Raw genomic sequence first — 16,201 nt, forward strand, 5'->3', positions numbered from 1 at the left:
TTTTGGAAATCCTGGCTGGGAAATTGCCTTTTTCCATTAGGGGTGCTAATTACTTCTAATTTCTTCTTCCCCCGGCTTTACATGCTGAGCATGACGCCATATGGTCTGGAATATCCCTTGGGTCAGTTGGGGTCAGCTGTCCCGGCTGTGTCCCCTCCCAGCTTCTCGTGCACCCCCAGCCTCCTCGCTGGTGGGTTGAGGGGGAAAGCAGAAAAGGCCTCAGCTCTGGGTAAGCACTGCTTAGCAATAGCTAAAGCATCCCTGAATTATCAACACTGTTTTCAGCACAAATCCAGAACGTAGTCCCATACTAGCTACTGTGAAGAAAATTAACTTTATCTCAGCACAGGAGCCCAGGTCAGCCCCCAGCACAGCATCGACCTGAAGAGCAGCCACTGCCACCTGTGTGCTGTGACTCGGGTGTTTTACCTGATGGCTTGCATTTCAAGGATATGTCAGAATACCATGAACTCCATAAGTCATTCTTAGGTAAAAAGATGTCCTACAAGGTCGTGTATCCCTGTGACACTCTCCCTTCCACTCCAGGACACAGGGCTGTTGTAAAAAAGGAAGTCTTCCATGAATCTTACTGTTAAAATGTAAAATTTTTTCCCCTGTTGTTTATGAGAAATTTAGTCTTTTGTAGCCTGTAGAGCCTCCAGATGATGGCAAAACTGTTTCAAACAGTTTGAAGACAGATTAAACTTCTGAGAAAATACTGCCTGTTCCCATTCACTGCATCCTCTGAGTACAGGCACTTAACCTGCATTTGTATTTTTTGAGCCTCCGAGATATAAAAGTTTTGGGATGTACAAGGGTAACCTGCTTCAGTATTTACACTTTCAGAGTGCTGAGGCTCAAAATCCCCACAGTATGCTCCTCACCCCTAGGCCAGGCAGCATCGCCTGCCAAAGCACGCAAAACCTGGGATGCCCGGGGAGCAAGCTCCCCTGGAGAGCGGTCCAGCTTGCTTTTGCTGATCTAGTTCCTTTATCAGTGAGTGTTTTGCTTGTGATAAAAAGTACTCAAGGAAATACGGTGTGAATGACCTCGGTAAGAGTGATGTCAATGTCTAAAGAGACACTCCAGAAGGCTGCTTTGGCTGACCACAAATCTTTTGTCTCCAAGGCAGTGTAGCTCAAAAATGCACCAAAGACTTCTCTGAGCTGTTTCTATCACTGCACTCATCACCGGAACACCTGAGGACCTTCAAGTCTTGAATTAAGCAACACGACAAACATGTCACAGCTGGTTCATTCTCTCTTTCCTTCTCTTCTGAAGAGGAGAACCTAAGTGCAGTAAATTGCTCTCACAGGGCTTTGGTTTTCCGTGTCTGGGCTGTTGTGTCTGGGAGGGGAAGCAAGGTGAAAGAAGCACTTCTAATGCAGAGAGGAAAAAAGGACAAGCTTTCTGTGATCGTCTCTGGTTTCTGCGGAAGGTTATTCTAGAGCTTCGGCTTGGGTAGTCTTTGGTTTTGGAAGTAAAAAGTCCAGGTCCCTCAAGGAATGCAACTGTCAAACCTACTCCCCTCCTAAGGCATTTCTGTAGGTATTAGCCCAAGTGCTGGAGCAACCCAGAAGACTTCAAGCCTGACTTGGACCTCTATGGGAAGCCAGTGCAGAGAGAGGATAAGTGTGATGGACTTGTGTAACTTGTATCATGCCACAGCATTCAGTGTTGGCTGCATTTTCCTGAGGGCTGATGGCTTCATGCCCAGACACTGTACATTTCATTATGATAAAAAGACCCACTCAATTACGGAGCTCACTCCTGCAGCCCTTATTTTCAAAACAACACTTGCATAAATGGTCTTACAGCTGACAGCAAGAAGGCTTGCATAAGGAAGGACAGACCCTTTGAGCAAAAGCAGGATGAACAGACCAAGCTAAACAAGCACACATAACCCAGCAGAAGTGTGCTTTTCAGTATGGGTAGTAGTAATTTCCCCTAAATAGAGCCCAACTTTGTCCACTGAAGCAAGAAAAATACCTAAAATAGTGACAATTGCAGGTTCTTATGGCATTTTTCTTCCAAGAACAGCTCTCCTACTTCCTTCTCTGAAGCAGATTTTGAAGCATTTTGAAAAGTAAGCCAAGCTGCAGCACTTTCCCTGATTGGGAACATTGTTTTTAAACCGCTTACTGCAGATTCCTGCTCCTCCGGTACAGTGCAGGGCACAAGGCATCAGCAATTTCTGTGCCTCCGCGGGAGGACAACCACCGAGAGAAGGCAGCCTGCCTTCAGCTCTGCTCTCCTCCTGCCTGCATCAGCTGGTCTTGAACTGTTTGCCTGCAGTGCTTGTGCACTCGCATGTAACGCAGCCAGGTGTTTTTGGCTTTCCTTCCAGGAGCTTGGGAAGCTCCTGGTGAAACGCCGCTGGGGACCGGTCACTCAAAGGGAATGGGATATGGGAACAGAGTGGGAATAACCCAACAGCAGCCCCTCCTGCGCTGCTCCCCACCGCTGGAGGAGGCTTCATATTACCTTGGCAATTCTCCATTGCGAGGATGCGCACTGAGAATTTCATTTAAGTGTGAAATCTCTGCAGCGAACCAGAGGAAAACTGCCTCAAATTCATACAGATAGTGTTTCAAGTTAACTAATCCCACAAATCAGAAAGGAAATAAGCTTTTAATCATTTTCTCCTTCCAAATTAACAAAGATCAATCACTACTAGCAGGCTTATAACAACATCTGGGTAAGACAAAAAAAGCCAAGTCTGGGGCCAAGGCTGGGTATTTGGGGACCAGGACAAAGAGGGCAGAACAAAACTCTGCCCTTGAACTGGACCAGGGCAGAGTGGCCTCAGATAAAGCTTTAACTGAGTGACTTGAAGCTTTCCCCAGCTCCTCTCTCCCACCTCTGGCTGTGGCTGCTGGAGCATGTCCCCGCCAGCTGTTTCCCTTTCTCTTAGGACCACCAAAACCCTGACGGTGAGGATGAGATTATGTACCTACACTTGATGGCACCAGTTCAGATGGACACTCAGAGAAGTATTTATCTAAGCACATGCTTAACTCCATCCCTATTTAGCAAAGTACTTACGTATAGGCACAAATTTATGTCTCTATGGCTACAAGAGATGTAAGCCTGTCATTAACACTTTTTTCTCAATCAGGGCTTATGTGCCATTCTTAGTCGCAGGATGATGCTCTGCATACGTGAAAGGCCACGTTTCTCCTCTGCTCCTCAGAGTCCCCTCCGGCCTTACTTAGAGAGCTATCCGCAGCAGCTCAGCAGCACGGAGATGGGGCAGAGGAGAGCACGGTGGAGAGAGCAAAAGGCAAAGCAAAACTTACGTTGGCTTTGAGGCTTCAGCCTGGTCAGTCTGCAGTTTCTCCCCACCTTCGACTTCCATAGTGCAGTACACAATACGGTTGGGGGCCAGTGACTTCAGACCCTGCACCTCCATGATAACAACCTGCGGGTCAAAGAAAGAGGAATGTCAGAGGAGCAGCCTCCTTCAGGCCTCGCTCCGGCTGCTGAACCCAGGGGCTCAGCTGGCGCTGAGGTCCTCCACGTGCTGCTGGACGTCCGTGGTGGCAGGTGGGCAGGGACGGTGGCACTGCCGCGGCGGAGCGGGGACCGCGGCAGCCAGCGAGGTCTGTATGGAGACCGGGAGGTCTCCCTCTGACTGCACGTGGGCTTGTTGAGACCCTCGGGTGCCCACGGCTGTACCAAGGTTCAGGAGATGGGCCTCACAGACAAGGTCCTGCCCCACCTAGAAGTGCCTTAATATAGGAAATCCAGAAAAAAAGCACACAGCTACTCAGCTGGTGCCAAAAGCCTATTTTCAAGATTAATCATAGAATGGTTTGGCTTTAACCTTTGAAAATCATCTAGTCCAATCCCGTTGCTGTGGGCAAGGACACCTTCCACTAGACCAGGTTGCTCAAAGCCCCATCCAACCTGGCCTTGAACACTTCCAGGGATGAGGCATCCAGAGCTTCTCTGGGCAACGTGTTCCAGTGCCTCACCACCCTCATCGTAAACATTTTCTTCCTTACGTTCAATCTAAATCTACCCTCTTTCAGTTTAAAATGGTTGTCTCTTGTCCTGTCACTACAGGCCCTGGTAAAAAGTCTTTCTCCACCTTTCTTATAAGAAATCTTCCTTACTAAGAAATCACCATCTAAGTTTCTTGCAGGTAATTACCCCTTTTTTTTTTTAAAAGGTGATAATCCTGTTAACCACGTACCTTAAACATTTCTACAAGAAACACCGTGGGAGTTTCTGTTCGTGTTTTACTACGGCTATCTATGATAGCCCACAGGGGTTTAAAATTCCTCTCCTCAGGTCTTCTGATCTGTCCTTGCACTGAGGATCCCTTCCCTGGCACACAGAGCTCCACAAACCCTCTCTGATGAGCACACATTTTCAGTAAAAGCTCTCTTGCAGCAAGAGTTTTGTGCACAGAGCAGTGCACAGACCTGCCAGCTCCTGAAGTCAGTGCTTCGCTGAGCTTCTGCTTCCCACCAGACGGGGTTCGGCTGGAGCAAAGCGTTTGAGAAATCCTGCGGTAAGGGCAAGTCCCTTTATGCATGGCTATACACGCTGCACAGGCTTTTGCAACAGAGAGGTCTACCGCTTTGTGATAGTTCCCTGCTCCTCCGTACGGGAACACTTAGAAGTCAGGCTTTATTTGATGCTGCTGTTGAAGGCACCATCTCTGGGTTCATAGACCTATTTTTAAATAAGACTGAACTGAATATTATAAAGATGGTTTCAGACTTCTAATGAGTTAAACTCTGAGACTGGACAACCAGCATCGTTAAGTTTTGCATTGGCATGATATATATAGCAAAAGACCCCTTAGGAAGACAAATAAACAGGAAACTATACAAAAATAGAATTTTCTGATTTTTATGCATCCTACATTTTTGACACCAACCTGGCTGTTGTTTTGACAATGTAACATAAACCCACTCATTGACAGACAAGAACAACTCTGTATGGGTGTACTGATGACTCCTTGGAGTAAATGTCTTACTTAGACTGCAAATATGTTTGCACAGAACAATTAAGTTGGCTGAAAACAGATACTGCAGCAACACTGCTTCCAGGGCCGAGACAGCCTGTGTCGGAGGTGACGGCGGGTCCCTGCAGCACCCTGCCTTCCCCTGGGCTGTACAGACAAACTGCTCAACAGAGCACTGAGCAGAAAGTCAGTAATCCACACAAAGCAAAGAGCAAGCCAGCAAAGCACCGTATTTCCACACAAACTCCAAGCCAACCTGTTGGGTGCCTTCAAACCCCAGCCATTTTTAGCAATTCTCCAAAGAGGAAGCAAGGCTTGCAGGGAAATACAGTGACACCTCTAACTGGCAATAATTAAACAGCCTGACATTTATGGCGTTGCATTATTATAGTGGTTTCAGGGACAATACAGGCTCAGGGTTACTGGGGTACACTCAGTAACAAGCTGCATGGAGACATCAGTTAATGATGTGGATTTCTGAGCTATTTGATATATATATCACCAGGAAGTGCCAGACAGTTTATCTCACATAGTTTGTTCTAACAAGATGTCCAGAAAGGACATAGTGTTTGACCACAGGCAAAGCTTCTGGTAACTCACGGAGGAGCCATTCCTCATGGAGATCAGAAAGTGATTTCTACTGTCTTCTCTCCACCTAACTTAAATTTGAACTGAGCAGAAGTTGGCTGCTGTGATTTTTACTCCCATGAACTCTGCACACTGTTGTGTGCATGAACCTTACCTCCAGGGAGAATGACAACACGACGTCTGACTTGGAAAGCTGGTTCTCATTTTCTTCTCCCATGTCAATTATTGAGGTGTTGTGACTACGTTTCAGCTTCTGCAGCTTGAACTCAGAGCCTCCTTTAGACACAGGCATGCTCTCTAAGTTTGCCATCAGGAGATTGACAGACGACTTCAGCTCCTCAATATACATGTTTTCCATTTCTTTGGACACAAACTTCGGAAACTTGCGCTCCTTGGATTTGGAAACAAAAAAACAGAATCAATGGCTGTGACAATCAGCAACCACTTGTTACACTGGGAAAATCCCCCAGGAGCATCTGCAGAGAGGTTTGTGAGCAGAGAACTCCCACAAACCAGATGACAAATTACAGCTTCCCCCCGTGTAATGTAGAAACATTATTGTTAGCTACCCATAGAATTACTGCTTGGTACTTATCCAACTTCACTGTTTCTTGCATGCAGTTGCATCTTATTCTTTTTTTCAATCTGCAGAAGGACTTCTTCCTATAAGTATGTATTCACAATTAAAAACACTCTAGGCCAGATCTCAGCTGAACTTTGTGATTGACAGCAATTTACTAATGATGCAGAGGATGCTGACAGTAAGGGACTTGTTTTCCAGCCTCCCAAATGTGCCAGCTCTTTTTAAAACACTTTTGAGCTCCATTAGTTTTCTAGGTGTGAAAGAAGCCCAAGGAGGGAAAATCAGCAATGTGTGGGCAGCAATGTGTGGGCAGCAATGTGTGGTCCCAACTGGAAGAAGGGGTAAACCACCTTTTCCAATACTTGCCAGGGCCTGTGTCTCCCTCCGACAAGACAACCTTTCACTGTGAGACCCTCCAGTGCTGCTTGTTGTAAACAGGACACTTAAACACTAAAAACAAAGGTGACAGCGAGAGCAAAACATGATGTTCCCCAATGTGCGTTCTCAGCTTTGAACTGCTGCCCGTGCTCCAGCTCTGTTAGGATCGCTGGTCCGAGCCCTACGTCTTCTGACAACTCTGCCCACGCCTCGAATCTGCTCAGGGTTAGAACGTCTCTCAGCGGGTTACAAGAGACTGTGCAAAGCGTACGACAGCAGGGCAGCATCTGCAGCCAGGGAACTCGAGGCTGACGTGCAAAGTATCCTAGTGGCAATTCATAATATTGTAAAAAGCAGTTCGTAAAATATATGCTAGAAAAGAAAACAAGGTCATGTTTCTTCTAGAAGACCGTCATCAGGCTGCTGAAAAAGTACTCCACTGCACTAATTTTTGCATCGGTCCTCAATAGCTTACCCATTACAAGCACAGCTCACAGCAGCACTCGCACCAAGCAGTCAAAATATAGTCTTCTGTTTCCAGTCTCAATCTTGGGAAGCAATTCCCTCATGTAAATTAGACCTGGCATAAGATAAACTACCTAATCAGTCTGGTTTACTATCTATGCATTAGATAAGTTGCAAGCCACTCCTAGGAAAAAAAACCAAACAACTGTTTTGTAGATTTTGAGAACTACTGCTGAAGCAATGATGTTCAAACATTATTGTTTTTTCACCCTGCTGCTATCCACCTCTCCAGGGACTGCAATTTTGGCACTGCCCCACAAATCTCTTCAGAAGGAATGACCAGTCCAGCAGGCTGGAGCGGAGTAGGTCCAGCCCCAGTTGGACATATTGCTCCAGTGTCATCACAAGGTCTCATTTAGTTGCCCCTACGTGTGCTCCTCCTTGCCCTTGAGGCCAAGGTGACTGGGTGGGGAGAAAAGCACCACAGGACAGCGGAGCACTTGCTACTGCAGAGAAAAATATACCTCTGCCTTGGCATCACTAAGCTCTCAGCTGTAATGCTGCTCTCATTTAGCTGCTGGAAAAGTACAACACGCAGAGTAAAAAGCCTGTCCAGATTCAGCTTTAAAACATCTGCTTGACTTTGAACGTGATCCTCAAGCTGGCTGGCTCCGAGGCTGGGCTTATGTGCTTTGATGGAGTCAGGCTCAGGGGGGGACCCTGCCTAACGCTGCACCGGCGCTGTGCTGAGCTGCACTCTCCTGGGCACACAAGGAGGTAAAAAGACCCAGAGCTGTGCCCTGGTATCCAGATGCAGGAAAGCTGGCGTGCACAGTGACTCGTTCAAGGTCAGGCGACAGGTCAGACGAGGGCTTGCAGAGCCACCAGTTCTCCAACACCGCAAACCCAGGTCCCATTAGACTCCACAGCCTTTGTTGCCTCTGAAGTACAAATGTCCCAACGCGAATTTCTTAATTTATTATTGAGGCATTGATTTGCCTTTAGCATGGAATCTCCAAGACGGCCACCTCAGGGCTGGTTTCATGAGCACTGTAAGTCTCCCTGTGCAGCAAATCTGCATTAAAAGCTGCAAATTGGAGATAAAATTGGAAACGCTACCCTTTCGCTGAGCTGAATTGTGAACCTGCCCTACGCTAGAGGGAAAGCAGCCTTGCCTGCAAAGGAGGATACAGAGAAGGATTCAAAAGGTCATTTGGATATGCCTCCAAAAGATGGTATACGTGGGTCTGAAAGAACAAGGTTTCTTGTAGGCAGGTGCTGGAGGGATCTGACATTCTGGAGAGAAGGCCTGCAGCAGTAATGTGAAGGAGATTTGTTGAGGACTTTCCCCTGACTGTCTCTCGCAGGGCCAGCAGTGGCATGGCTTGTTTTCAGCATCCTTGGGGGAGGAATAGAAATGGCAAATTCTTGTTTGCAAAAAATAATTCATGAAGCTGCAGCCTCTGCTGGCTGCTACTGAACCATGCATATTGTTGTCCCACATGCCATAAAGAGAAAATGAAACAATGAAACCAGGCAATCTCAGCCTGGCACCCCAGTCCCTGGCTGCCCATCTCAGAACCGGAGCAGCAGCGCTCTGCACAGGGGCTTGCATTTTGCCACAAATAAAAAATACTGTCGGTTTTCTTGACAATAAAATGGCAAAGGGCTTACTGCTGAACAAAGGAGCTGCAGTCGGTTTGCTGCTTTGCTGCGCCAGCCTTTGGCCACGTGGTCCTGGGCCACCTTACTGTTTTTGTCAGTGAAGTGGGGAAAAACAGAACCCACCTCCCCAAAGACGCAACGACTGTAGCTGCTTAACAGAAGCGTTAGTGAAGAGTAACTGCGCAGGCGCTACTGGCACCCTTGCTAACTCCTGACCATAAATGAATGTGCTCTGCTTTTCACACCCAGGGATATCAGTGTGCTTGCAAACAGCTCTGATACTAGCTTTCTTGTAAAACCCCCCAATTTGGGCAGAGCTCAGTGCCAGGAGGACTGCTGCTGAAAGGCAGGTCCCTCGCCTGAGCTACGTCTCTCTGATTAGACCTTTTAATCTTCCTTCTAGTAATGGTTTCTTTATTATCAAGAACAGCCAGATAGATCATTCCCAATGACATCAGCCCTATTAGGGCTTTATCGCTGACTCAGAGCATCTGATTAGAGGCAAGGATAAAATCCTGGCCATACTAATGTCAACAGGATCCAGGGTTTCCGTCCATCTATGGTCCATTGGCAGCCACGTAAATCTGCACTGAGCGACAGTGTGATTTGCTCCTAGGGAGACGTCTCCTTACAGAAAGGTCTCTAGGGAGCTTAGCTGAGTGCTTGATTATGAGAACTGTTTGGAGGTCCCATGCCTGCTGTTCCACATGGCAGTGGTGTCCACATAGCACAAGGCTAGCCTGACTGCTCTCGTGCAAAGTGTGAACAAGTTTGGGACAACACACCCAAAGCACCTTTACTGAGGCAGCATCTACCTATAGGCAGGGAACTGTGGCTCCCAGCAGCCCAGCGAATGGCACAAACCCCATTAGGGCAATTTCTGGCTCCTTTTTACATGCCATCGCCCACCTTATTGCCTAGCATAGAAGTTTGACAAAGAGGGCTCAGACATGCACTTGCAGATCTAGCTGGAGCACTTCAGGACAGTATCTTCCCCACCACTGAGGATTCGTACGGGATTTTGCAGGAACCTAAACTGTCCCAGCTCATCAAGACATTCCAAGAAATGCGCACCACAACAGCTTCATTTGTACTTGTTGTTTTGTTTGTAGTTAAAAATCTGCTAATTTTTAACTGGTGATTATTGGGAGAAGAAACCTGTGAGAAAAGGACAGGACCTTGGGACTGCATCAAGCTACTTATGTGCTTCTCTATGAAGAGCTTATTAATACAGAAGACTTTTTTTTTACCTTGGCAATTTGCTCTGCCATTTGAAGACGTCCATCTAACTCGCGTCTGATCTGTGCTGCTTGCTCATCTGGGTTGTCCAGCTGTATAAAAACAAAAGGCAAATCAAGATGAAAAATCAACCGATGCGGCGCCTTTACAAGCAGTTCAGTTCTTCAGGCTGACCATCTGTATTACACTATCAGTAATAGCACAGAGGGAGCGGTGACAGGCCCAACTCTGGGACAGAGGCCCCCACAAAGGACACACACAGCGGTCACCACCCCAAGACAGACAGGACCAGGGGACTGTGCAGACCCTGTTTTGATGCCTGCCCAGCTGCCTCCTGGGGCTGAGCATCCTCACCCCGAGGTCTTACACCCGCTTTGCCCTGTGAGCCAGTCTGGCAGCAAGCCTTGACGGTGACTATCTGAACCCCTGAAAAGTGGGGTGCCCTCCCCGCTATCACTTCGCTGGTGCTTGGGAAGCCGTAGTCCCCCTGTGCTGGGGCAGGACACACGGCAGCTCCAGATCACCAAGCCCTGCTTGCCACCCAGAAAAAGACAGAAGGCGGCTCAGCGGAAGTGCACAGCAATAACATTTGCCTGTTTTCTTTCCCTTTTCCCCCATATTGCTGCATCCCTGTGCTACCACCCAATTCGTGCAATTGGATTTCCTGCAGCATTCAGCAGAGATTTTCTTTTCTTTTTTTTTTTTTTTTTTCCCAACACACTACCCACAACCCTGTGGTTCAGTGTTTGGCAGCTGCCTGGCCCCGAAATGTCTTCTGAGGGTAAAATGTTGTTTCTGCCAGTTAAGCAAGCAATTACAGCACACACGGAAGAGGCATGGGGACTGCTGTGAACAGTTTCCCATTGGCAGGACTGCGGGCAGATCTGTTATTTTTAGTGGGAATACACAGACATAAATTATAGAACAATAAAAAAGCACAAAATCAAACTAGCCCCCGAAGAAGTCGATAGCTGCTGTAATGAGGTGGCAATTTAATAGCTGCTTTCCAGACTCTAACCACTCTTTAGACTCCTTCAGGGTCATTTTGGCCACGCACAAGGCTAGAAACATGCGGCAGCGGTGTGGTCACTGCACCGCTCCACCCATGAGGCACAAAACCAAGCTCAGCCTGGTGCAAAACCTCACGGATTTGGTTCACCTCCTCAAGCAAACGTGACTTCAGGTGGGAGGGCTGGCTCCTCCATCCAAATCCTGCCTTCATTTGCAAAGTATCAGCTCCTTCTGGCTACCAGCAAATGCAATTGCCACAAGCTACTGTAGGTCAGCTCTCCTGCCGACTGCTACACATAAATGAGCTTTATTCGCTGGCGTGGGGTTGTGTTAACCACCTCTCTGGGTTTTATCCTCCTCTGGAGACAAACCGCTTGACAAAAGAAAGGCTTGGCTGGTGCAGTGCAGTCTGGAAAGTTACAGCTACAGCGACGACTAAACTTTCAATTCTCAGCCTGACGAACGATGAGCTCGTTTGTTAGCACTCCCTGGATGGGCTGAAATATGCCGCTTTCTCCCAGATCTACCGCTTTCCGTGGCATCTTCTCGGTTGTCTGCCTGCGCATCCCGTGTCTCCCCTCTCTCACACATGCTCATGTAGCTCTGCGCCCGTGCAGGCGTATTGCTTCCCCACCGATGATTTTCCAGAGACCCAACATTCCTTATGGCTGAGATTGAGGGAAAGTCTGGTTTTGATTAGTTTTTGAAAGCCTCCACTACTGATTCAATTCAAGCAGGAAAACTACAAAGTGTCCTGACCGTGATCCAAATCCACTGAAGTTTCAGCGATCTCTGCTGTGGCCACCCAGGTTTTGTTCACACCAGGCGCACCACGTAACCTGCTGCCTTCACCTTTATATTCCTGATCCCCAAACCAGTACAGAGCCATGGACCACCAACACCTTTTGGGATCAGCTGCCCCCATTAATTTCTCCATGAACAAATGCATCACACAACTGATCTCCACCAATGTGCAAGTATCTCTCAGAGCTGCTTCATTAAGGGTAGGGAATGTACAGTCCCAGATTTCCATTTCATTGCAACTCTGAAAGAGGGGGCATTATTTGAATTAAACCCGAGCTACAGTAATTGAGGTTAATCACACGCTACCCAAAATAACTCATGTGCTAAATTTAGAAATCAAGGATGCTGCTCTGGAGGAGAGCTGTTTTTGCGATATGATAATGAGCCAGCAAACTGCCTTACACTTTCTGCACTATCTTGATTTTGCAGATGTTTTCCAGTGAGGCTACAGGTGTCAAAAACCACGTCAAGGAAATATCTGACTGCAGAAGATTATTTTTCTTAGGAGGCAACAAGCACCCTTGGCAGCCTCCTTGGTTGTGGTCAGTGGGTAAGATACTCCTTTTCAGGGCTATATACTGCTCTGCTTCCCAAGGTTAATTAGCGATGACAAGTCAGGTAACCTGGTATTTAAAGGAAACAAAAAAATCTTTCCAGGCCTTATTTTCAAAGACTGCATGATAGCTCCATGGTAAGACCTGATCTTTGGGAAAGCAATCACTGCTGTGGCCAGCAGAACGGTTTCTTCTTGCTATCTACAGAACAGCACTAATGAGGCAGCCCCTGCCTGCAGTCCCTGCGTCCTCCTGGCACGTTCCGGCAGATCTCTTGTGCCTAAGAGCAGCAGCCCAACAGCTCAGCCACTTACTGCTCCTGAGCTTGGGAAGGGCACCTGCTGCCGTCAAAGCAAGCCGAGTACGTTTTACACAGTCATAACACTATATAGGGCCATTAAGAGAGTCATGCTGGTGCTCATAAAATATACTTTGCTTGTGAAATAAAGTAAGAGGCAAACGTAAGGCATGCTACCTAAGCAAGACCAAACATCCAAGTAAGGCAACACAGATCCCAATATCGTTAAAACTCAATTTCTTAACTAGAGAATCAGATATTTATTTTCTGCTGTATGCATGCCCACTTTATATTCACATACTTGACAGCCAAATATATAAATGATTTACAAAGTCAAAGAGAAATTGAATTAGTTTTGTTCTGCATTATGACTATGTTATGGGTGTGCTATGAATAAAGCAAAGATATAAATCATAAGGTTGCCCCAGTCAATTAAATATGAAAAGTATTATAAATTTCAGTATATATATGATTTGTCATATGCACTGGGCTTTTCTTCAGCAGCATGCCACAAATATATGACGTATATAATTTGCAATTCTCAACTGATCATTACCCAACTGCCTGCTGGTAAATTAGATGTTTTCATACGTCTACCCGCATACGACATTAGTTCTCTCTGCTTGCCCTGCAGAGATTATCTACGTTGGTGTAACAATTGCTAAAGTAAAAGAATAAAAATTTTTAAAATTATGTATATCAGATTCTGAGTGGAGCCCCAAACTGACTAGCATGGCAGCCAGCCCATCGCTGAAGGCATTGCAGGACATGTGCCTACTTTAACCCCTGGAGACCATTCCACTGCAAGAAGACCTTGCAGAAGACAGGGGGTTTTTACATACAAACTGCTAATAAGGAATAATTTTTAATGGGCACTAATAAATGAAAGAGGTTAAAAATGTTCATCATGCGAGTTTGACAGTTTTAATCACCAGTAAGAACCAGCCACTGGTCTGCAGAAGCAATCCTTTGCTTCCACAACCCTGAAACAAATTCACTGTGAGACTTGTCCTCATGTTATCCCAGAGGGATGGAAGACAATCTCTCTACACCTTCGAAGGGCAGAAGCAAACCAACCAACCTAATTAAGTCATAAGATCTTCAATGAGATGCATAGGCACCTACCAAATCCACGCCTAAACTATTTGGTTGGTGTGTCAGACACTCCCACTGTATTGCCCAAGCTGAGCTTTGTAGTATTTAAAGCCAGGAGCCCAGGCTTACCTCCACTCACCCTGGGAAACACCGGAGGCAGTTCAAGCACATGAACAGCGTTAAGGGACACTTTAAATTCCCGGGTTTTTGCAGTCAAAGTGTTGTAGATTTAAAGCTCCAGCTTCAGTTTATCACAGCTTAAAGCCAAACCATTTACAATCACAGCCCCGGCTCCAAACGTGATGCTGGGGTGGTGCAGGCTGCCCTCCTCTTCCCTTCTCCATTAGCCCCAAAGCAGTTTTGCTCAGATGAACACCTCAGACTGACCCACCTGCCTGGGGACCGAGCAGGGTACGGCCCTCGTGCCATCGGCCGCAGTGAGAGGGCTGCAGCTGGGATAACCCCCCCAGCCTGGGGATGATGCTGGTGGCACCAGTGACACGCCGTACATGGCACTCAGCCGGTCGGTAAGAGAAGAGTGGGTCTGGATGTGCCACCGAACACTTATTGATGGGGCACGCTCCCAAAAGACATGTGTGAGTTAAACACGATGCGGATCTATATCCAGGCTCTGAGCTCAGCACTGTTGGAAAGAACGTTGTTGTAAGCTATGAGGGTTTATAATGAAATAATGTTGTTGTAAGCTACAAGGATTTATAATGACAGGATGCCGCATAGAGATACAACCTTCAATGATCAGCGTAGCACTTATGCAACATGCCGTGGACATGACAGGTATTGTCAGTATAATTGTCATCAGCCCCAGCCAGAAACCACTGGGACCATTTAACAGTTTAATCCCTCCCTGACAGTCACTGCTAATGCTGATCCCCGCTTCCCAGCAAGGGCAGCAAGTGTCACAACATCCCCATTTCTGAAGCGTAACCGAGGCTTGTCTGAAAGTATCTCCCCTCCCTTTGAGAAAGGTTATAACGTGGTGGTGAATCCAGCCGCGCTCCTGCAGAGGACAAGCCATTTGCAACAGGGTTCTGGAAAACCACATTTTAAATGCTCTGGCAATGCGAACGCTGAGCCGCAGTAACCTGCTTTGTGCTGCATCGGGAATGGAAGCAAACCTGGCTCTGCACCTTCTGGAAATGAAAGCGTTTAGTCCAGGTCTCCATGAAATCCACAGCCACTGCCTGTGCCAGTTTTCCGCCGCGGCAGTGTTGGCACCGGGGGACGGGCGATCCCTCCTGCACAGCCAAAGGCAGGCGCAGACGGGCTGCGACTGAGCAGGGACCACCCTGGCTGGGGGCACTGTCAGCGGTCTCCAACATTAATTTTCTCCATCCCTGTGTCTAGCACACCACCACACAGCTGGGGGGGGTCTGAAAATCCCACTTTGTGAATTGTTTTCCCTAGGTGGAGGACAAGGACAAAAGCTGTGACCCACTCATGTCCCTCCTAAGCCTGGCTTAAGTCCTCCCAAAATGATTAGCGCAGCCAATACCTGTGTCATGTACAGTTATAAGTGCCAAAAACCTCAAAGAGAAAGTTTCAAGGCACTCATCCTTTGACATGCTGGGAGCTCTATGGCTCAGCAAATAGTTGATTAAGTATTTCAAAGCAAACATGCTGCATGTGAAGGCTGAACAAGATCACAATATGGGTGACAATTTTGCAGCTTTGATGTAGGGCTTTAGGAGAGATCTTTGTCTCATAAAAGGTAGTTTCACTTTGTGATGCACAGTGAGAGAAAATACTAAAAAATTCATAAGCCCCCATCAATTAATAATTAATCTATTAGTCCAGGCGTACTCACAACTCATGGCATCTGGCACCATGTTGTGCTCCAGCTGAAAGAAGCACGTGGCCCCCAAAGTGACTCCTTGCAGGGGAAGCCCTTGGTTTCATATTGGAAAACCACTGCTCTAGGAGATAAAGTGATGTGAGACAGGACAGAATGGCACCATGAACTGCACACGGCTTCCTGAGACACATTCCATTCCACCGTCACGGATTGATCCGTAGCATCCTTTCCCCACTAACAGCAAATACTCTTCTCTACGAGTGGCAAAGGGCAGAGCGAGGAAGGCAGCCCGGCGCTCGAGGCCCCGACCTCTGCCCACATGTCTGAACCAGAAATCAGAGGAGGATCTGAACATCCCTCCCTCGACCGCAGGTGGGATGCCGACCTCCCTTTTAAATTGGGAACGCGAACGATGCTAAGCTGCCTCCATAGGGAAAGTCACTAATGCCCTAGGCAACATGTTAATCCTCCGAGCAGCAAATTGCAACCCATGGACCACTGGCTGCCTTGGGATCTGAAATGGGAGCAAGGAAGAGGAAGCAAGGACAGCTTCCCTGGGTTACACACCTCCCCGTGTCAGCCAAACCGGCAGCATCAGCACAGCCCGACCGTGGATTCAGCAATTGTCATTCATGCGGTTCGAGAGAGGATTTTGGAAGGGCTGGAGGGAACGAGCAGGACACATCCTCTCCATCAGCTCTCCAGATTGCAGTGCTGTACTGTCCCCATG

General features: G+C 47.5%; 1 protein-coding gene across 1 annotated transcript; it reads right to left on the minus strand.

Moving 5' to 3' along the window:
• Positions 1–3,295: 3,295 nt before the first annotated feature.
• LOC142028540 (calcium-dependent secretion activator 1-like) lies at positions 3,296–9,942 on the minus strand. Its single transcript, XM_075022357.1, has 4 exons — positions 9,908–9,942; positions 8,667–8,805; positions 5,721–5,957; positions 3,296–3,421 (listed from the first exon to the last, which is right to left on the minus strand). The coding sequence occupies exons 1-4, from the start codon at positions 9,940–9,942 to the stop codon at positions 3,296–3,298; spliced, it is 537 nt and encodes a 178-aa protein (XP_074878458.1).
• Positions 9,943–16,201: the final 6,259 nt, after the last annotated feature.

Source organism: Buteo buteo, unplaced genomic scaffold, assembly GCF_964188355.1.
Source record: "Buteo buteo unplaced genomic scaffold, bButBut1.hap1.1 HAP1_SCAFFOLD_573, whole genome shotgun sequence".
In the NCBI taxonomy this organism is placed as follows: Eukaryota; Metazoa; Chordata; class Aves; order Accipitriformes; family Accipitridae; genus Buteo; species Buteo buteo.